Source organism: Limulus polyphemus, unplaced genomic scaffold (genome assembly GCF_000517525.1).
Source record: "Limulus polyphemus unplaced genomic scaffold, Limulus_polyphemus-2.1.2 Scaffold1725, whole genome shotgun sequence".
In the NCBI taxonomy this organism is placed as follows: Eukaryota; Metazoa; Arthropoda; class Merostomata; order Xiphosura; family Limulidae; genus Limulus; species Limulus polyphemus.
Window position 1 is genome coordinate 5,058 of NW_013667335.1, and position 23,944 is coordinate 29,001.

Consider the following 23,944-nt stretch of genomic DNA (forward strand, 5'->3'; position numbering starts at 1 on the left):
ATTTGTTTTAATGATACACCTCATTCGTGTTGATATTGTATCTAAATTCTGACATTAGAATCTATCTGGAAATATACACTAAACGAATAAAAAATTTGAAAGCAAATGCTTATGCCTTTTAATCTAGCATTTCAATATTTTATGCATATAGTGTGCATTTTATTTTCACGGTCGTCTTTCCAATACGTCAGTGATCTTACTTTAAAAGTACACTTATATTAAATAGTTTTCTCAATTCATTTTATCCATAGATTACAGGAGAAACCTGAGTACTCCTTTGGAATATATATATAAAAATATATATATGTTAGCCTCACACAATGTCTTCTCATCGTCGTCGTTCTTAATAATACATCTATACGGGCCTGGCATGGCCTGGTGGTTAGGGAGTTTGACTCGCAATTTGAGGGTCGCGGGTTCGAATCCGCGTCACCAAACATGCTCGCCATTTCATCAGTAGGGGCGTTATAAAGTGAAAGTCAATCCCACTATTCGTTCGTAAAAAGTAGCCCTAGAGTTGGCGGTGGATGGTGTTGACTAGCTGCCTTCCCTCTAATCTATTACTGCAAAATTAGGGACGGATAGCGCAAGTAGCCCTCATGTAGCTTTGCGCGAAATTGAAAACAAACTAATATATCTGTACGTTGTTAGAACTGCATGTCTAAAGTCTTTTTTCTTTGTTTTAGTGTTCCGTAAACTTATTCTATGATTTATGAATGTAAAACGTTTGCTTTTCGAAATCTGATCGTTTGGAACTAATCGTAAGTTCAATTATTGGTGAAATTCTGGCATCTTAAAACTGTCTGTCTAAATACATGTATAGAATGTAGTTCGAGCTAGTTATAAATATATAAATCTGGACTATGTGATTGTGAGTTTAGCCATAAAGAACGTTTAGTGGCGAGTTTTAAAATGAAATTATAACTGACTGTATTATAATAACAGAGCAGAGAAGAATAATTTGTCTTGTCAAATTGTGTTCTAAAGTAACTGAATCAGTCTGTGTGGACTTTGGCGAAAAAGATACAATTATTTAAAGATCTCGATGCAGCTGTGATAACCAATAGTGTAACGAACATTTATATATATGTTTGACTTGTTTTAATATATAATTTTAAAATAAGTGGATTGTGTACTGTTTGTTTATTGTCAAAATGTATCGCCAACAAGTCACAGACACCTACTGTAAAGAATATTTTCAATACATAAAACCTGACACCTTTATCGTTTGAGTTATGGACGCATAGCGTCATCTATTTTACTTTTAGAACGGTTCCGACATTAATCCAAATGTTAAATATATCTATTCATAGGATTTTAAACACATTGAGGATTAACTATTCTTAAATCAGACGGTTTTGTCACAATCGGCAGTTCTCGTTCTTTTAGAAAAACATAATAAACACCAAAATTGATCACACCTCAAATACTTCGTTAGCTACATCGATATGTATCTCTAATAACCTCAATGTTAGTCTTGGTATAAAGAAAAGAGACATGTTCTTCAGATTTTGATTCTTTGCTTTTTTTTCATTAACTGGAATTGTAAAAAGTTTGGTTCGTCGTAACCTTCTGCTTAGTATAAATATTAATGCAATGGTTATGAGAAATGCAGTTCAAAACAGAAGAAGAAAGATTCAGATGAATCGAAATGCTGATGAACACAAGCGGAAATGGAAAAGACTACCGGAAGTGAGGTATACAAAGTGTTCTTCGTGTCTATCTTTTTAACACAGAAAGCGAACAGGAACTCGTCTAATACCGTGATACGTGTTTTTGTTTCACGTGAAATAGTTACAAAATATCAGTTTAAACGCTTGTCAGTGTCTTTCATAACAGCATGACTATCTCAGGTGTTACATCAATATCACTATTTACATATCTACTGATGTTTACTTCTTAACCTTTCACGTGAACTCCAATCTTGATATGGCTTTCAAGACATATTTAGAACTAATCCACTATTAGTTTATGAACACCTGTTTCAGAACTTCCTATAAATATATATATACCGTGGATACGTGCATCATGTGGTTTCCTTATAGCTATGTATTAGTAATCAATCTATTTCTGAACTTCCTATTGTACATATTGTGGATATGTTATCATGTATTAGTTATCAATCTATTTCTGAACTTCCTATTGTACATATTGGGGATATGTTATCATGTATTAGTAATCAATCTATTTCTGAACTTCCTATTGTACATATTGTGGATATGTTATCATGTATTAGTTATCAATCTATTTCTGAACTTCCTATTGTACATATTGTGGATATGTTATCATGTATTAGTTATCAATCTATTTCTGAACTTCCTATTGTACATATTGTGGATATGTTATCATGTATTAGTTATCAATCTATTTCTGAACTTCCTATTGTACATATTGTGGATATGTTATCATGTATTAGTAATCAATCTATTTCTGAACTTCCTATTGTACATATTGTGGATATGTTATCATGTATTAGTTATCAATCTATTTCTGAACTTCCTATTGTACATATTGTGGATATGTTATCACGTATTAGTTATCAATCTATTTCTGAACTTCCTATTGTACATACTGTGGATATGAGCATCGTGTGATTTTCTTATATCTGTGTATTAGTTATATATTTCAGAGCTTTGTATTGTACATTTTGTGGATATGTGTTGTGTGATTTCATTATAGTTGTATATTATATATGGATTTATTTCAGTATTTTTCATATTGTGGGCTTTTGTATTTTATGGTTTTGATATAGTTGTGTGTTAGTTATGTATTAATTCAGAATATCCTATTTACATTCTGGGATAATGTGAACTGAATGGGTTTCTTATAGATGTGTATTAGTTAAGAGTAGTATTTGGTGAGCAAGTTTCAACTGTTTCTTGATATTCCAACAAAATATATGTAGGTCGTAAAGTGCATTTTTTGTTTTAATTAGTTTCAAAAAACTTCGCTAAAAAATACGCCATTCTCAAGTTAGTTTAACACTTGCTTAAGAACTTAGTTGCCTGAAGTAAAACTAAATGAAAACACTTTTTAGGGTGAAAACTCTAGCTTTTTAATATGTTTAAGCTACATAACTGGATATCATAAATAAACTAAACTCGGTTAATTTCAATTAAGGGAGTTCTTTAAAAGTCTTTTAACCTTAAACTTTATTGATAGGAATAATTATAATACAAAAGTAATCTTGCAAAAATACAAGGCAGTTGCCACGGTTGGAATTGGATGTGTATCAGGAACCTTGGGCAAAGATTCTCCAGAGAGGGAAAGAACGTGTCCAGAATCCCCCCCCCTCTCAATCACCCCCTGACAAAAAACAACAACAAAAAACAACATAATGTTGTTTATACTGAAAGTTGATCTCTAGGATACAAGTAACCTGTGAGTGGGCGTGATATACGTCGTGTAGACCCCACAAACACATTATAGTAAACACTGATCTCGAGGTTATGTAACCTGAATCTTAATTAACAATAGCAACATTCTGACTTATTTTGTTTACAGTTTTTTTTAGACTCGATTTCTGATTTTGATTTGAGTTATAATAAAATACACACGAAATTTCTACACTCAGAGAGTTGTTAAAACAGCCCCCTCATTTCCTATTCACAACAGGACTTTTAAACCTCTGAGAACGGGCCTGCTTGCATTTTCAATAAATATTTCCAAAGTTGTACTCATTGGTCGATAAGAAAGAATTCAGTGACAGAAGTATGTCGTTTGTTTTAATTATAATTTCCTGATAAAGAGCTAAAATAGTTTTTATCCGTTGCTAAGGGAGCATCACGTGCTGCTTCGGTTACGATAAAAGCGTCTTCTGAATCCTCTGATGGTGTAAGCTGTTAAAAAAAATATTTTCTGGTTCTGTTATATTACACTTCTTAGCATTCTTTTGATTTATTATGGTTATTAAGGAATTGTTGTCTAGAGCTTGAAGTTACGTGGTGAGGTTTAAGATTTATTCTCAAACGCTCACATTTTTACTCTTACCGATAGTGGTCTTAGATTCAACAGTTGAATCTCTTGATGCGACGGAATCGGTTCCCTTTTCTGTTGTCAAGGAAACTGTTATCGCTTCTGATTCTGATGTTATTGAATCTGTTAACTGTGTTATTTCTGACTTTGTTGTTACAAAGTTTGTTGTTCTTTCGAGTTCTGGTGTCTCGGAATCTGTTACTGTCATAACTGGTTCTGATGACACGCCATTTGTTACTATTGTTGTTTTTGGATGTGATAAAATGGCATTTTTTACTGTCGTAACTGGTTCTGACGTCACAGAAGTTGTTACTGTTGTTTCTGGCTCTGATATCACAGGATATGTTACAGTGATAACTGGTGCTGATATCACTGAATTTGGTGCTATTGTTGTTCGTGGCTTTGATAAAATGAGATTTCTTAATGTTGTAAATGGTTCTGAAGTTACGGAATTTGTTACTGTTGTTCTTTCTGGCTCTGATATCACAGGATATGTTACAGTCGTAACAGGTTCTGACGTCACAGAAGTTGTTACTGTTGTTTCCGGCTCTGATATCACAGGATATGTTACAGTGATAACTGGTTCTGATATCACTGAATTTGGTACTGTTATTGTTTGTGGCTCTGATAAAATAATATTTCTTAATGTTGTTACTGGTTCTGAAGTCACGGAATTTGCTACTGTTGTTGTTTCTGGCTCTGATATCACAGGATATGTTACAGTCGTAACTGGTTCTGACATCACAGAAGTTGTTATTGTTATTTCTGGCTCTGACATCACAGGATATGTTACAGTGGTAACTGGTTCTGACGTCACAGAAGTTGTTACTGTTGTTTCCGGCTCTGATATCACAGGATATGTTACAGTGGTAACTGGTTCTGATATCACTGAATTTGGTACTGTTGTTGTTTGTGGCTCTGATAAAATAATATCTCTTAATGTTGTTACTGGTTCTGACGTCACGGAATTTGCTACTGTTGTTGTTTCTGGCTCTGATATTACAGGATATGTTACAGTCGTAACTGGTTCTGACATCACAAAAGTTGTTATTGTTGTTTCTGGCTCTGACATCACAGGATATGTTACAGTGGTAACTGGTTCTGACGTCACAGAAGTTGTTACTGTTGTTTCTGGCTCTGATATCACAGTATATGTTACAGTGGTAACTGGTTCTGATATCACTGAATTTGGTACTATTGTTGTTCGTGGCTTTGATAAAATGAGATTTCTTAATGTTGTAACTGGTTCTGAAGTCACGGAATTTGTTACTGTTGTTGTTTCTGGCTCTGATATCACAGGATATGTTACAGTCGTAGATAATTCTGGTTTCACTGAACTTGTTACTATTGTTGTTTGTGGTTCTAGTAAAATGGGATTACTTATTGATGTAACTGATTCTGATAACACAGTATTTGTTGCTATTGTTATATGTGGCTCTGATAAAATGGAATGTTCTACTTTCTTAATAGGTTCTGATATCACAGAATTCACTACTGTTGTTGTTAGTAGCTCTAGTAAAGTTAAATTTCTTGCTGTTGTAACTGGCTCTGATAACAAAGTATTTATTTCTATTGTAGTTTGTGGATCTGATAAGATGAGATTTCTTACTGTCGTAACTGGCTCTGATAAACCGATATTTGTTATTATATTTCTTTCTGGTTCCAATATTGCGGGATCTGCTACTGCTGTAACTGATTTTGGTGACACGGAATCTACTAATCCTGATGTGTCTGATTCTGATATCGCGGGAATAGATACTGTTGTACTTGGTTTTGATGTCACGGAATAGGCTTCTGTTTCCGATTCTGTTTTCAGAGAGACAGTTGTTTTTAGTTCTGCTATAGCTAAATTTGTTGTTTTTTCTAATTCTGTTGTCATGGGATCTGCTAATTGTGTTGTTTCTGGCTCGGATGTCATGAAATGTAATATTATTTCTGGTTCTGATATAGCAGAATTGATTAACGTTGCATGAACTGATTCTGAGGTCACAGAATTTGTTGCAACTGTAGTTTCTGTTTCTAACGTCGCGGGACCTTTTACTGTGGTAGTAAATGGTTTTGATGTCGCTATTTCTGACTTCGGTTTCAGTGAATTGTTTGTTCCTAGTTTTAGTTCTGATGTAATGAAATCTGTTGACGTTTCTGATTCTGATATCATATAATCTGTTAGTGCAGTCGTTTCTGTGTCTGTCTTAACGTAATTTGTTACTATAGTTTTTTCTGATTCTGACGTCACAGAAACTGTTGCTGCTTCTGGTGGAGGTTGGCCAGCGTTGATATATTTGTTAGTGGTAATCTGCATTTTTGATAACACAGAGAAATCTAAGAGGGGTTCTTCCATTCCTGAACGATTAGCATCCAAGAGATTTACTATTGGCTCGTTAAAATTATTCTTTAAGATAGATGGCGTTGAACTAGCGTAGTTTGTATCCACAAAAATACTAGCAGTGTTCTGCCTCTGAGGATAAACTGAAGTGTTTTCTAATTTTGTTACTACCCCCGTTACGACAGTATTATCTGAATATGCTGTTGGCTTGAACTTATTTTGCTCCACTAACGTTTCTGTGACTAATGTGTTTCGGAAATTCATTCGAGTTAACTGGTCAGGTTCGTTGGTGTTATCATGAACTGTTTGTGTCAACGTGAGATCTGTAGTAGCAATTTCATCAAATTCTTGATCTTGTAGCTCTGGGTAGTCGCGAAAATTTCGAAACTGTAAGTTATAATACTGGGCAGACCCAGCACAGTCCACAGTGTCAGGTCTGTCGCACACCAGGAATTTCTGGTCAAACACCAAATCCGGATGACAACAGAACACATGGTCAGCAACGCCGCCCTTATAGCCTGGACCACAGAAATGAAATACGTGACAGGAACTCTCAATGTCAGCGTAATATCCTCCAAGTCTTTTGCCGCTGCAGGAAAACTGAAGAGGCGCGAGATTGACGAAGAGCTCTTGGTCTGTACATGCCTGCATGTACTTCTCTTTGCTTGACTAAGAAGGAAATAATTAACTTAATCACCAGAAGTTAATCATGAACATATAATCCAAACCTGCTAACCTTAGTAATCCACATGCATGGTTAAGCAAAACAAAGAATCCTTTAGCTAAACAAGTCTAAAATGTATATCAAAACATACTTTCATTGGAAAACAGTTGTTGCAAAATAAAGGTTTACTTTACGTCTACAACTTTCCGCAGATTGTCTGCTGCCCAACAGCATGGACACTTTTCAATTTGTCTCTAATAATTTAGTTAGAAAATGTTGATCTTCTCGACTGAAATAAAAATTAAGAAGAATCTTATATGAATTATTCAAGAGTGTATTAACTAGGCTTAGCTGGTTTATTGTATTGAACAATTAATTAGGCTTAGCTGGTTTATTGTATTTAATAATTAATTAGTCTTAGCTGGTTTATTGTATTGAATAATTAATTAGGCTTACCTGATTTGTTGCACTGACAAGCCATAAGAAAATCCATGCTACTGGAAAAAATTCAAATAGAATAAAATACAAAAACAAAGAAAAATATCCAGTATAAAACATAAGAGAAATGATAATTAATACTATCAAAGTAATTAAATGAATAAGTATGAGCGACAATCTATGTTAAAACAAGTCAAGCAATTATGAAGACAATGAACAAAAATACGCCTGTTTTTTTTTTTAATATAAGTTTTAATCATTTGTAGACAACATTGCGCTGACTGGATAATTACGCAGAACTAACCCTGCAACGTCATTCTTCTAAACGTGGGAACTTTTATCATACACCAGTCTGTAAAACATTCTTTATTGTTCGTTGAATGATGACAAGCGGATAAGTGTAGGATATTATCTAGCTAAACCTACTCAGTACGTGAAGGTCACCTTGTTTGCACTGTTAAATGTCATTCAATAATGGTAGCCAACAAAAGAACCTTGTCTGCGTTCTAAGTTTCTATCCTGATATCAGTATCATTATACTATATGTAACAGAAGCAAATGTTTCATACAGCAACGACAGACTTATAAACAGCGGTAAGCTTAAGGATCTATAACGCTAAAATTCGAAGTTCGATCTCTGCTGAATGTGTTATTGATGCGCTTTTTTTGTTTTCAAGATATTAACCCCCCCCCCCCAGTGACACAGCGGTATGTCTGCAGACTTACAACGCTAGAAAGCGGGTTTCGATACCCGTGGTGGGCAGAGCACAGATAGCCCATTGTGTAGCTTTGTGCTTAACTTCAAACAAACAAAGATATTAGAACACTTTATTTTTCTGTAAAACTGAGAGACACGCCTTTAAAAGCGTTATATCTTATTGATGGAATACTGCATTATTATCTTTAAATGTAATAACAGTATTTTTTAATTAGCTATACTCGTTACCGTGATTATCTTAGTCATGGTCTAAAGTAGCTTGCTTAGATCGGAAGTTAATACTGTATATGTATAGAAAGAACGCAGCATAGTTTCTTGTGCTTCGTGAATATTGCAGTCATTTTAGTATTACTTTCTCTATTGATTATTTTGAATATATACTTGAAAAAATATATTTTTCAGAAACGTTTTTAACATTAATGTAATTATATACGCGAACAGTGTGATAGAATATGACAACATTTCGCTATGTTTTCCAGAAGAAGGAAAATTTGCTAGAAAAATACTTTACCAGTTTAGATTATTGTTAAATAGAATTGAGACTCATTGCGTGAGATATTACAATAATTTTATGGATTTTCTCTGTCCGCGAAAGAAAGAGATGGATTTTTTTTCTTTGCGAGCGTTCGGTTCCGTTGCTGGAACTTAGCTAACAGACGCAATGCTGATAATTATTACACAGAATACAATATTAAAATGTTGTAAGCCTTTTATTATTTATTTTTAGACAAAACATATATCCAAAAAAAAAAAAGAGAGATCGTTATATTCCTGTCTGTAAGATACTCCCAAATATTTATTACAGTCATCTTGTTATTTGTCCATAAATGACTGTTGGAAATAAGAAAAGACAAATCAAGTCCATTGTTTATATCTTAAATCTAAATTATTTTGTGATTTTTTTGTAAATGAGCGTTGGAAGCTAGAGAAGACACATCCTGGCCCTTGTTTATACCTAAAATTGGTTGTTTTATATAAATGAGAGCTAAAGCTAAAGGAAAGTCGAATCCATTGTATACTATCTTGTATATTAATTTCGTTTATAAATGAGCGTTAAAGCTAAAGGAGACAAGTCGAGCTCATAGTTTATAAATTATGTCATATGTTCATTGTTATTATATAAATTAGCACTATAGCCAGGTTTCGTCAGAGCCTGGTGCCACATATAGCCAGGTTTCGTCAGAGCCTTGTGCCACATATAGCCAGGTTTCGTCAGAGCCTGGTGCCACATATCGCCAGGTTTCGTCAGAGCCTGGTGCCACATATAGCCAGGTTTCGTCAGAGCCTGATGCCACATATAGCCAGGTTTCGTCAGAGCCTTGTGCCACATATAGACAGGTTTCGTCAGAGCCTGGTGCCACATTTAGCCAGGTTTCGTCAGAGCCTTGTGCCACATACAGCCAGGCTTCGTCAGAGCCTGGTGCCACATATAGCCAGATTTCGTCAGAGCCTTGTGCCACATATAGCCAGGTTTCGTCAGAGCCTGGTGTCACATATAGCCAGGTTTCGTCAGAGCCTTGTGCCACATATAGCCAGGTTTCGTCAGAGCCTGGTGTCACTCCTCCCATAATTACCTGCTATCGGCCAAAATTGTGACACGGTTTTTATCTCTTTCAAACCTTCCCACCTCGTCCTTGCCAGTATTTCACCATTGGCATTAACGTTGGCATAACACGAAAGCAATGAAAGCGATTTTGATAAGAATCGTATCGTTGAAATACATATCAGAGAACTGTAAAACATCACACTGAAAAAATAGTTTGTGTCGATCAATTCTTCAAGCCCAATTAGTGCATGATACAATAATTCCTTCGGTTATCGTCAGACTGATAAAAGGTTCAATTGTGTTTTTTTTTTGTCAAGTCTAAAATACTACCAAAGTGTGTGTATGTGTGTGTGTCTTCTCTCTCTTTCTTTCCTTCCCTTTCTTCTTTCCTTCTCTTCCCCGGTCCCCTTGGTCCCAAGCCCTGGTTCTTTGAAACCAGGAGCCCTCCCTTTCCTTCCCGATGGACCTTGACTAAGCTAAAGAGAAGTCGTGTCCATTGTTTATAACTTAACTCTTTAAAAGTATGAACATGTTTCACAATTTCCTGTACGGAATACAGATGTACAATCTAGTACACGTATCTAGCCATATATATTCTACCAGTTAGCTGTACGACAAAGTAACAAAATTAAAGAGGCTAGCATTCACGGACGAATGCCCAATGTCTCCACCACGCAATCTCAAATGGTCAATTTTGACACCAGTAAAAAAAAATCGAAAACAGTCTATATCACTGCTTGGGACCTACAACAAGATATCTTTCTACCTAATCCGTGATAAGAGATTGATTGTCACTCTTATAACGCACCCAAAACGTAAAATTCGGGGAATATTATGCGGAATTATACAAATTCGAGACTGGCTTGCCAACTCCGAAATCTATAGCTCTATATGAAAGGGAGCAACACTGGAGAAAGTCTGATGCATTCAGATCCATCAGTTCTCAAAGGGTTCGACGCTTATAGGTGTGTGTATAACGCAGAGAAATGGTAAAATGAATGTAACTTATTAGTACTCTTTGAACATAAACTTGTAATATGGGATACAAGTACGAAAATAAAACCTTTTGTCATGTTATAACCACAAAAAAAGAGCTTATTACTATAGATTTATTAATTTTCGCACTCGGTACCACATACTGGATAAGAATAATAAAATAGAAGTTTCCAGTATTGAATATTAGCCGAATTTAAATGTTTATAAAAAATTATGACGTTGTAAGCCTTGCTTTAACTATTAGAACAAACTACACAATATAATTCCATAAAAGGCTTATCTTCTTGTACGTTGTGTAAGACTGGTTTAGTGGGCGCGGTAAAAATGCGGGAAGTCCTGTTACCAGATGCCCAGAAAATACATTCAATTAAGGAAATTGTTACTAGTGAATTTTACGAGACTTTAAGAGCGCCTGAATAATAACATTAATAGAATATCTTGATGTTTCAAGTATGTATATATTTATATTCTCAATCCAAATCAAACGTTACATTTTGTTGTTATTTGGTATCTGAGACTTGATTAATCCTACAAGACATACAATAACAGTTAATTACCTTGAGTAATGGATTTTAGATTTTTTTAAATATATACAGAATATATTTTACAAATCTAGACAGATTCCCGAAGTATTAAAATTACACATTTATTTTAATATAAAATTTAATCCCAAATCCACAAAACTAGAAAGAAAAAAAACCTGGAAGTAATACCACCGTAGGCTCTTGTGTACTTTCTTTGGGGGAATGTTATAGGCCCGAGAACTTCTGGATACTAACTCATATTCTACTTTTATTTCTTCACTGATGCCCCCCCCCCCAGTGGCACAGCGGCATGTCTACGGACTTACAACGCTAGAATCCGGGTTTCGATACCCGTTGTGGGCAGAGCACAGATAGCCCATTGTGTAGCTTTGTGCTTGATATTCTACTTTTATTTCTTCACTGATGCCCCCAGTGGCACAACGGTAGGTCTACGGACTTACAACGCTAGAATCCGGGTTTCGATACCCGTGGTGGGCAGAACGCAGATAGCCCATTGTGTACCTTTGTGCTTAATTACAAATAAACAATAAACAATTCTTCACTGATATATGTAATATTTTTACAAGGAAAAATTAAAAGCTAATCTACAATAAAATATAATTACTTTTGTAGTTACCTAATGTTGAATATCTTCCCAGCATGAACTTAGACTGCCTTGTTAATTGTTTGGAAACCTATACAACAAGAGAATAGAAGTGGTTCAATGAAAAACGCATTAATTAATTGTTTTAATACGGCCTAACAATAGTTTGGAACTGTAAGTTAATATCGCTGCCAAAACCTGAAATCACAAGTACTAAGAAAGGGCATTAAATCACTATAACGTATCACCGGAACTCGTTGAAATCGCGCGTTTATAGAAAAAAAAAGAAGCAATTTTAAGGTGTTTGTATTCATAGATAACATCTTCTATCGGTCTGAAAGAAGTATCAAAAACTTTTTTTTTGTATTTTTCTTTGTCACTAAGCCAACATATTACATTTAAACCAACACATATAAAACAGTAATTAGAATGTGAACAACCATCCATGACTTCTCAGCATAATACGATGCAACTCTTTCATAATTCCACGAGTTTCTTCGTAGCTGTTCAATAAAATGCGCCCCCAGTGGCACAGCGGTATGTCTGCGGACTTACAACGCTAGAATCCGGGTTTCGATACCTGTGATGGGCAGAGCACAGATAGCCCATCGTGTAGCTTTGTGCTTAATTACAAAGAAACAAACAAACAATAAAATGCAGATGTAGTGTACGAATCCAATTACATACAGCTGCTCTAAGAACACGAGTAGTCCGAAAGTGTTATCCACTCAGATTGTCATTGAGAGGACCAAAGAAGATGGAATTCACAACCCGTGTTAGGTCAGAAGTACAGGATAAGTGCATTTGCTATTTTGCAAATGTGCTGTATGCTTCCTATCATGGAAATACACAAGTTAAGGTGCAGCCAACAGTGGACTGATATTGACCTATTGATCAACCTGATCTCTACTGTATGGGAATGGAAACTCGAATTATATATTAATAGCCTCTGTATCACAAGGGTGCCATTTTATTAACCACTCGCCGCAAAAGCAGTTGGTTAGTGTTTAAAAACTGGAATGATTAAAAAAATAGGTGGGAAACGATCAGTTGCGACAACAATATTATCAGGTCTTAAACGCTTTTTTTTTGTTAGTAATAGTAATAATTAAAAAACAATATCATAATTAAGTTCAAGCGTTACGAATAATACAAGTAAATGTTTAAGGCTGGTTGTTTCGTGTTTTGTTTTGTTTTGTAGAAGATATAAGAATATGAAACTTAATAACATGAAAAATTATATACATATATGTATGTTAGAAGTTAAGAATGGATTATCAGCAGATTGGATTTGTATTATGTTTCTCACTTTGCAGATATTACAAATCCTTTCTATATTGTTCTTGTTTTTTAATCCAGTATATAACTAACTCGTTTATCAGATAAAGATTAGTTGTTTTTTAATCCAGTATATAACTAACTCGTTTATCAGATAAAGATTAGTTGTTTTTATTAGTTAAACTTTGTTCATTAGACCATAAAGTTCTCAGACGACATACACCACATGAAGCACATTCTTAACAATTCTGAAAAGTACCATACAACAACAAAAATTTATAACGCTCAAGTCCGGGGTTCGAATCTCCGCGAGAGACACACACAGTCATTTGTATAGTTTTGCGCTTCAAATGAACGCCAAAAATACTAGAAGACTTTGAACATTGTTTTATTTTGTGTTTATCATTCATAGTTTGATATTTACAGTCAGCTTCAAACCTCACATTATTTTAGATGCGTATCAAATTCGCTGGTATGAATTCCGAAGTATATGTAAAAAAAAAGACGTTTTCTAAAAGGAATGAATCAGTTAAGTTTCATAACAGAATTATGTACAATAATTTGAGTGATAGAAGTTGCCCTTACCTGTATGATACGTCCTTTCGCTCGCTCTCCCACTGTTGAAATATCCAAGGCTGTTTGTTCTCTCTCTACGATGATTAACCCTAACTTGTGTGGGGTTTATTGGCCTTCAAACAGCAAGTAGCAACTCAAGGACAGTTTGTTAGGAGACTGATACGTTAATTGTGAAAAGAACATGCCCTCTTTCTCCCAAGCGCCCTGTAGCCTGACTGACGTTTAGGAACGCAATATTTCATTAAAAAAAACATCACGAGGTGTGTTCAAAATACACCCTCTGAATGCATAGTTAATTAGCTCTGATATTATTGTGAATTATAAAACGAAAAGCGTAACAAAACGTGTGCATACACAATATAGTTTGGAAACTGCTTGAATAGGCAAGGAAGAAAACTTTATTTTAAGTTTAACATAATTATACATTCAAGCCGGCTGCAAGCCTTGTTAGTCTCAAAGTGGGTTCTTCGTCATCAAATCTGTGTGAATACTTAATCTGATTCGTATTTCAGCTGTCGCTCTAGTCATCCCGCAAAAGCAACGGTTCTATACATTTTGTGTAAAATCTAATTTTCCCCCAAAATATTAATAATAACGAAAGTAGTATCAAAGCGAATGGAATGAGTCCTATTGATAACATGTATAAGTTTAATTATATTCCTCATATTCGGTCAATTCAGAAACCCTCGGTCGTGAAGTACTCCTGCACTGTACGCCGTCACCTTGACTACCACCGGCAACAACCGGTGTCTTATTTAACTTCTATTTAAATTGAAGTCTCTAGATGGCACCTAGGTCTTCACAGTGTATAAAAGTGTCTGTTTTTGTTACAATAATTTTATAAAGCTTAAAAAAAATAGTAAAAACAGATATAGCTACGAAGATATTTAGTACACGCGCAATATCCCAGAATCATTTTGTCGGTATTCATTACCTAGGCCGTAGCCTATATCACATTACAGAGAGTTGAGTATATTATATTAAAATACTTTTACATATACAAATAAGCAAGTTACGTAACAATAACAGTCGAGATAAAATAGCGGTGGAACGAATGCGCGAGGACTAATTGTAATGTTGTTAGGCGTTTCGTAGGTAGTATGATGCCATGGAAAACTGATCACCTTCTAGAAGGATACGTATCTACCCTTTTTAGTGCCAAATATATGTTCACTTAGATAATAAAGATGTGTTTAGATCATGGATTTATAAGTTTCAAGATGGAGATATCCCTGTACTTACTCGCATATGAAAACAAATAAATATGGATCAACGTGGGACACAAGGACCATCCAGAAAGTCGTAGCTGAGCCATGTTAAGCAAAGTGCTGCGTCTCGTGACAGATGAGAATCCACTATCACAATGGCCAGTAGATAAAACCGTCCTCGCGACCCACGCAACAGAATCCATCATAATCAAGAAGACCAATGGGACCAACAGGGTATGTCTTCCGGCCATACCTCCTGTTCAATTGTCGCATACCTCAAGCAGTTGGAAAATGAAATGACATATCGGCCCAGTCGCAGGATGCAGCACCTATGAATTTCTCTGCAATCAAATTGTTGAAAGCGCGCTAGGAAACTGTCGTCTTCGTAATCTAGATGGATGATGGAAAGTATCAGTGAGGAGCTATGTTCTGTGGACATGATAGCCTTACGATGAAGCCTGCGTCGGGTGTTATTATCAAGATGCACGGTTGTCAGGTAGAGCATAACCGGACATTGCAACATGGGCTGTAACGACCTCGTAGGTCTCCAAGATTATTTTAATATAATATACTCAACCTCTGTAATTGTTTTAAGCATTCGTGTTTGTGTTTCATAACTGGAACGTTATTGGTGTTTTACACTTGAAGATTCCATGTACACACAAGCAAAATGATGATTTATTTATTCTTGTGAACCCGTACATATCTATGTTATTGCTGTCTTTTAAAAAAAAAAGAGTACCATCAGTCACATAAGTATACTTGAATAAAAAGCGTATACCCAAAATTATGTTTTATTCGAAACACCAACTTAAACATAAAACCTTTTTAGATCAAATATTTTCGAATTTAGTATTCTTCCTTCAGCCCAGTTAGGCATTATATTAATTTCTGGTTGTATTTCTTTTGCTCCAAATGTTCAACTAAATTCCAAATGGGGTGAATGCCGGGTGTGTTCTAACAATCTCCAAAAGAAAATAGCTAAACACTTAATTAAAACATTTGTTATGAACTATTTTAGTCTCGTGCACCACAGTTGATTTTTAGTACTCCTTTTATTTTTCTAAACTTTTGATATTATACCAACGCCATTTTCAATGTTTAAGATATAACTATTGTGACACTAACACAATAAAATGGTTCTAAATCAGTTTCAGTTTTGTGCCGATTTTGGTTTTAGTCGTCTTTGCATATTTATGACCGTTGTTAGGCAACGAGTCAATCAATGTTCTTATGTTTATTTTATTCAGAGGGACTGCTAATAATAATTTAATTATCTACCTATCCAGAAAGTATTCAACCTCCACGCCCTCCTAGTGGGGGGTTTAGATATTCGAATTTGTGCATTAAAATACATGAGTGTTTGATAAATTGGGGATTCAGTTTAATAAAGAAAAGCCTCCTTTTCAAAAACGTAACGTATCAGGTATGGTTTTCATGGACAATACCTCTCCCACCCCGCCTTTGTGTGATTTCACAAAGCATTTGAAGATGCGAGACTTCTTCAGTGGGTTAGCTAGTACTTACAAACATCTTCAGTTTGTGGATTCGTAAGTTCCAGTACGTCAAACATATTTCAAGAGAACTCATACTTCAACCTCTTATTCTGATATTTTCTTGGAAGCAAAGAATTGTCAGATTTAACTTGCATACTGTAGTGACACTTAATGTTATACATACGGCCTTTTTCTATTCTACTTTACATACATGTACACACTTTATGTAAAACACGATTTATTTACCATTCTGTTGACTGTTTGCGTTGTTCCTTTTTTTTTATATTCATGCCATTTAATACAATATTCACGAAGTAAAAGTCCCTTTGTATAAACGAAAGTACACTTATATTCCTGAATGTCTATGTTAAATTCAAATATGCAACTTTAACTACACTTCATAGTTTGATGACGTAATGACAACTCACTAAATTTTTAGTTCCCAAGTACCTGCAGTAGTTTACAATAATCATATATCGTAAGTAACTTTTAATCAAAGCTTTTGTTTGTTTGTTTATTGTTATGTATAAAGATACACGAAGGTTATCTGTGCTGTGCCTACACGCATATCGAAACCTGGTTTTTAACGTAATAAGCCTTCAGACTTGCTGCTGAGCCACTGGGGGCGATTGATCAAAATGAGCTACGTACACAGATTAGAATCCATAGCTTACCTAGCAAGTAATGTAGATATTTTAATATATCGGTCTAACTAGGAATATGTAATGTAAAAAAAACTTTTAATGATTAGAATGCATTGGTTCACCTATTTGAGTAACTTCGCAGTTACCGATATTTCCTATCATAATCCTAATAATATGGCATGTTATTCGATCAGCTTAGGGGACTTAGTTTAGCCCTAAGCCCACATTGTAAGCGAAAATGCAAAACAGCACCCCTGTGGGACAGCAGTGCTAAAATCCAGGGTTCGATTCCTCGTGATGGATACAGGAGGTAGCTCAGTGCGGCTTTGCTATAAAACAAAGACAAGCAAACAATGCAAAATACTTCTCGTGATAAAACGACATGTATGCGTTATATTTGACACTGACTGTATTAAATACTTTTGCTCCAAATGTTCAAATAAATTCTAAATGCAGTGATATCCGGGTGTTTCTAACAATCTTAAAATGGTAATTATATGTATACTAGCGTATAGTTCGTCAAAAGTGACGAGGCAAGTACTACCACTCCCACCCCATAGTATACCCTAACCTCACATTTCATAGGTAACTGTAATAAATTAATTTTGCAAAATAAAGCTTGACCAACAAAGAGGCAGAAGAGTGCAGTCGAGACAGTCAAACGTCGGTAAATTCCTTTGTGAGTCAATCAAAATTAAGATCATTCATGAAATGAATTCGTGGCGTATTCATATAATAATTATTGGTAAAAATCAGTTAGATTAACAATTTCTAATATATAGAAAAGCCAGTATATTTTGGTAACACTACTTTCCAACAATGGCTTTTTATGTCATGCTGCTTAGCAACAAAAGTATAACCTAATATTGTTGTTAATCTATGTACTGAAAGTATAAAAAATGTATAGACAACAAAACTGAAAAAATATTTGTTGATTTCTAAATTTAGAGTTTTAGTTGATTAAAGAGGTTTGTTTTTATTTAAAACGTTGCTGGTGTAACATAAAATAGCTTAATTCAGAAATGATTTAAGTTTTAAATTGAATAGATATTTTACTTTCATGATAAATTTTATGCACTTGGCTCAAGGCTAGGTGATCCCGCACTACGTTAGGCTTATTATACCAACACTCACTACACTTATAAGTTTTCACGGCACCCCCGTCACTAAAATCGTAATGGGCAGACATTGATGAACTATTCTATCTGGATAAATGCATTTTAACTTTTATTACTCCTCCTATTTCGACATATCAAGCGTTACGTGACACACACTGGCTTTTATATAGGTTTGATAATTTACCAAGTAAATAATAAAAATAAATACTATTTACGTTTATAGAAATACATTGTGTATATTAAAGATTCTAACAGAAAAACTGAAAACAAAACGGAATATAAATTTACTCCCAAAACACGTAAATTACCACTATTCCCAGTTGTCTTGAAAGGTAATAATTACTTATCTCTTGTTTTAAGTCAGTCCTTGCTATTATTTTGATTAAATATTCCATACTTGTATTTTAGGTTCAATATTTTTTTTTTACCAACACTTCATTTGACAATGCGTAATTGGCTATAAACTTGCATCATTAATATTCCATCTCGTAATAGCCAAAGGCTTTTATTTTTGTAAATTTCCTTATAAATCTCATAACTAGAAACACGTTTTCACTTATTTTATATTGTATGAACCATTATATCGTATACCGTAGACTAAATTTGTATTTGTAGTGGGATTTTCTAACTTCTGACATAAGTGCGTTTCAATTATTTCTATGTTTGTCTGTTGTGCCCTCTATGAAGGACATTAATAACTACTAGTTTTCAAATACAGTAAGACCGCGTTTAGCACCACCCCGCTGCTGATTCGTTATAGAGCTCTTGTCTCCTTGAGAGTTGTTTTTGTTCACAAGAGAGTCTGTTTGTTTGGTTTGTTTTTAATTATGCACAAAGCTACACAAGGGCTATCTGTGCTCTGTCCACCACGGTATCGAAATTCGGTTTCTAGCGTTGTAAGTCCGCAGACATATCGCTGTGCTACTGGGGGCTTCACAAAAGAGAAAAAAAATTGTAGAAATCCATAACTCTCTGAACACTACTTTTTCATACTAATGTTAGTAGTGCACTAAATCATTTTTATTTAATAAAATAACGCAACAAAGAGCATATAATAATAACATGCAAAAAGCAGTCAATGTGCCTTAACTATCACAATTTTTCTGGCGTTTCTAGCAACGCAATATGAACCGTTAAAACATCATCCATCTACACAAGATCGTTCCTGATCTACAAATCTCTGTACAGAAAACAAAGTAATATAATAATCATTTGCTAGAGCAAAACCTTGCCTGTATATTGGTTATAACTAATATGGTCGTAAACATAAAAGAGAACTACATGTATTGACAAATCCTGAAAGAGAGAGGTGGGCGTGGGAGAAGGATCTGATTTTCTATTTGATGGCTCTGTAACCAAACAAGATTGAAGGCTAATAAAAATTTGCTTTTTTCCAGCGATGTAGATATTGTAATGAGTAATTTACGTTAAATTTACCAGTACCTAAATAAAGCACTTGTACATCATTCACAACAGGTAAGAAACAATGCCTTCATTTACATATCTCCATATATGTTATGTTAAAATGACCCTGTTTAGAGCTAATTCGTTTAAAGCTCTGCTCTCAGGAACCCTTCCTGAGTGCTAAATGGGGTATTACTGTACTTGAGATTTTGTTTAAAAAGCACATAAGCTTTTGCGAAGGTGCAACACCAATTATCGGTATACAACTCTAAGATACAATTTCACACTTCTCAACAATATTGTCTTTTACTAAATGGACCGCACCATCCAGTCTTAGGATTGGGTTTAGTTTCATTTCCTCCACTTATATGCGTTATTTTAGTTGTTATTTTAGTGCTAAGCTACTCAATGGTCTATCTGCACTCTTCCCACCGCAAGGTATCGAACACTGTATTTTTACATTCAGGCACCTAGCGAATGGGGATGCGATAATGCTGCACCTCCCGATAATATACCATTTGTCAGCACAAATCAAATTTTTCTGTGAATTCTGCTGGCAAAATTTTTATCCTTCTTGCTGGGGAAACCTCAGAGAAAAAAAATTGCGACGAATTTTTATACAAACAACAAAAATGCCGATAAAAAATTCGGCAAGCATTCAGCAAAAGGTGATAAACTTCGTAATTGGATCACGTGACGCACACTAGTCTGCCAACAGTTCTGATAGTTTTAGCACTTTATCTTCATTTACACATTTTCCGTTTATGAATATCGAGAACTGCTGATTATCTTTTTTATTCAGAGCGCGCTATTTAACCCTATGCATAGGGACACTCAAAGTGCGCATGTAACAACCTTTTACATATTTATATTATAATTTTAATTATGCAACTTTATTAAAATACATGTTAATAAATCTATTTTATTGACAAAACTTAGTCATACACCACTCCAAATTTAGGGACTTCACTTTGCTCCTGTTTACATTATTAGTTTGGAAACTTACTGCTGACCCATTGGGGAATGTTGGTGAACAGAAATAACCACTTTCTTTTTTCTTGGTTGCTTACAGCATTTCACTTTTCTCTTCATTAAACGTTTCTTACATGCTATGATAATTTAAACTGACATTACTTTGGTATTCTGTCCTTTTGTTAATACACCAAGACGTATAAAATAAAACTAAAACTGTTAACACATTAAAGGTAAATAAATGTTATCTTCCTTTGTTAATTGTCTACTGATAAGTCAGCGGTAACTTTATGGGCATAAAACACTAAAATCCTGAATTTGATTCCCTTCGTTGATACAGAACGCAGATAGCCTATTTTATAGCTTTTCACTAAAACAGACTAACTTTTGGTAGTTATTGTTTGTGGCGGCATCTACTGACAGACATTACCACTAATCTAATATACTGAATTTTAATATTAGCTTTTTCATCTTTTTCACAAACATCATTAAATGAGCAACTGCCAGTAGGACTGTGCTTGACACGTTGTAAAATAAGATATAGAAGAATCGAACATATTCTGTTCGATTCTAACTGCTTTGCTGGAATGTAGGCAGCGGTCTTCAAAGGTTTAATTGTTTGATTTCGTACAAAGCTACACGAGGCCTACCTGCGTTAGCTTTGTTTGTTTGAAGTTAAGCACAAAGCTACACAATGGGTTATCTGTGCTCTACCCACCACGGGTATCGAAACCCTGCGTAAGCCGTCACCAATTTTAAATTTTTAGACAAATGAATAATTTGTTCAATCAATTATTTAATAATATTTCGTGGTTTATTAGCAAATAAAAATATTGTATTTATAAAACCAATATGAATTTTAAAGATTATTTATAGTGCACTAAAGTAAAATGAATAACACTTAAAATGATACGAACACAAATACCTAACTTTTATTATCATTATTTTGTTTTAAAATTGCTGAACGCTTCTGGTTTACTGAATCTTTTGTATATGAAAAAACTAACTTATCTTGCGCATATTACTATCAGCCAAATCTACGAATTTTCAAACAGCGAGTGCTGTTAACTGGTTGCTTTCCTCTGGTCAGAAGTTCTAAATGAATAAGTTATGGATAGTCATACCTAACTAAACCTTAGGGTTTCTGACCTGTTAATTTGGTTCGTGAGTAACATATATTGCCGTTCAGGATGAAAATACCAAATAATATCTATCAACATTATTTTGGCAGCGCACGACCAAGTGGTTAAGGTGATTGTATTGTGAATCCCAGGAGTAATGAGCGAAAATTCTATAACAAACAAACAAAAAAAACATTATTTGGTTGGAAATACTATGCACGCCATTCTATGAAGTTAGAACGTTTCTCAGGTGAGACAAAGACTGGAAGAATCAGAAAATGCAATTGTGCTTATTGACAGATGCCATAGCCAACTAAGCTACTGTGTTTCGAACAACAAAATATTCAGTTGCACCTGATTAATAAGGATGGACTTCCTTTGGACTCGAGTTTTACCAATTAGTTTGTGAAACTTAGAATCAGTTTATTCCCGTTGTAGTACTGAACCGTCCTATGTGTTTACTACTTCTTCAGTTGACGTGTAAACATTTTTTAAAAACATTTTGGTATTTTTCATCGTTCTCAGTTCTGACGTATTGGGCGCTCAAGTAGGTTACTTCCCTTTTCGCTAGAGTGCACCGTAAATTTGTTTAAAATTGGCTGTTATCTGTGTTCTGTTTGTTTGTTTTTGGAATTTCGCGCAAAGCTACACGAGGGCTATCTGCGCTAGCCGTCCCTAATTTAGCAGTGTAAGACTAGAGCTAGTCATCACCACCCACCGCCAACTCTTGGGCTACTCTTTTACCAACGAATAGTGGGATTGACCGTCACATTATAACGCCCCCACGGCTGAAAGGGCGAGCATGTTTGGTGAGATGCGGATTCGAACCCGCGACCCTCAGATTGTGAGTCGAGCGCCTTATCCACCTGGCCATGCCGGGCCCTATCTGTGTTCTCTTGCTAGAAAAAATAACTTGTAATGACATTAGAAAAAACATTAGTTTTTCATGTTGGATAATTGGATAATAACTAGGGGTGGCCATTTTGCATGCAGTTTGCTCCAAACACACCGATTACTTGCTGACCTTGTACCCAGAAACAAATATGGCTTTGTGTGCATTTCTGTCTTATATAAAGGGCCAGGTTTACTTCAGAATCTTCAGATTTTAGCAAACTTCATGACTATATGATCTTCGCTAGCATCTTATTTTAAACTTTTGCTTTTATAATTCTGGGAGCTTTTAGAATTCTCATAGAGTTTTAGGCGTACCAGTTGTCTTAAGTAAACGTGATTTGAACATAACGTTGGATCATCTTAGAATATATCTTTCAAGAAAGTCTAGAAGTTAAGCATTTGATTCTTTTGAACAAATTCGGTTAAATCGGATTTTGGTTTACTTTGTTTATTTAGTTTGCAGTTATTTTTCGGGGCTGTTTTTGTTATTTAGATTTCTCTGGATTTATTTATCTATAGTTTGACTTCAGGAAGGATTATATTTGAACTGGCAAGAGAAAAAGTAATTAACGGTTCTCTCATATCTTCTACTAGTTAAACACATATATACCGGTATATGGGAAACACCTGCCATTTTGTTTTGCTATATATTGTATTGTATTTTGTTTTGTTTTTATATTTAATAAACACTTTCGTGATTTCTGAATTTGTTTCTTGTTTTGATGTTTTTGCACGATAAATTATTTTCAGGTTCAGAGAAAAGCAGGCTCCATAGCTTGGTTTTATTGAGTATCCAGTTAAGAAACCCTTACTGACTACACAGGTAAATCCGCGAGGCTGAAATTACCACTTGTTTTATGAGAAGTGATATATGGGCTACAACGTTTTTAAAATGGTAAGAATAAGTATAAATGTACATGAATCAATTATTAGAAGTGATTTATAAAAAAAATCTATGGTAAAATAGGTGAAATAGCATTTTCTAGGTGTTTACGCAAGTAATATAATAGCTTCGATTTGTCGATTGCATATTGTGAATTTATCTATTTCATTTTATCAAATCGGAAACTACGAATGCTTATTATGTTCGATCTATGTAGGCATGCTTCAGTCATTTTTGTTGTTTACAGTTTTGTACTACGGAGCTAATTAATTCGATTTTTAAACACAGACAAATTCAGTTATGTACAGCTATATTTTCTATTCTTAATTCTTGTTTTATACAGGAATGTGTCGCCATCTGCAAACAAATGTGAGACCATGGTAATGGTCTATTCAAGGAATGCCTATGCTACAGATCAAAACCAGTAAAATGAGTAAGCGTATGTACATTTTTTAATTTCGAAGAAGTGAATAATGAAGAAGTCCAGTATATTTGAAGAATGATTGAGGAAGTATGCTGTTAAGTAGTTCTAGTATCGTTACTAATTTTACATTTTAGT

The 23,944-nt window shown here is 34.7% G+C and overlaps 2 protein-coding genes across 11 annotated transcripts in view; one reads left to right on the top strand and one right to left on the bottom strand.

The window, feature by feature from the left end:
- Positions 1-3,137: 3,137 nt before the first annotated feature.
- On the bottom strand, positions 3,138-13,876 carry LOC111087091 (uncharacterized threonine-rich GPI-anchored glycoprotein PJ4664.02-like). 5 transcript variants are annotated; one of them, XM_022392482.1, is made up of 4 exons: positions 13,655-13,876; positions 11,825-11,882; positions 7,422-7,459; positions 3,138-6,970 (listed from the first exon to the last, which is right to left on the bottom strand). In XM_022392482.1, the coding sequence occupies exons 2-4, from the start codon at positions 11,847-11,849 to the stop codon at positions 3,965-3,967; spliced, it is 3,069 nt and encodes a 1,022-aa protein (XP_022248190.1). In that variant the 5' UTR covers positions 11,850-11,882; positions 13,655-13,876; the 3' UTR covers positions 3,138-3,964. The 5 variants fall into 5 exon arrangements, with proteins under 5 accessions (XP_022248190.1, XP_022248188.1, XP_022248187.1 ...); XM_022392480.1 differs by having other exon boundaries at positions 11,813-11,882; XM_022392479.1 differs by having other exon boundaries at positions 7,422-7,462; positions 11,813-11,882.
- A 9,419-nt stretch (positions 13,877-23,295) lies between these two features.
- Positions 23,296-23,944, top strand: part of LOC106464716 (adiponectin receptor protein-like) — a 35,455-nt gene continuing 34,806 nt past the window's right edge. For 2 of the 6 annotated variants that reach the window (XM_022392483.1, XM_022392488.1), the window contains exons 1-2: positions 23,296-23,397; positions 23,729-23,896. Coding sequence is in view for 1 of the 6 variants with exons in the window: in XM_013924868.2 (XP_013780322.2) it covers positions 23,885-23,896 (12 nt within the window). In the remaining 5 variants the exon portion in view is untranslated. Of the gene's footprint in view, positions 23,398-23,728; positions 23,904-23,944 lie in introns of all 6 variants that reach the window. The other 4 variants (XM_022392484.1, XM_022392485.1, XM_022392487.1 and 1 more) reach the window with 4 other exon arrangements.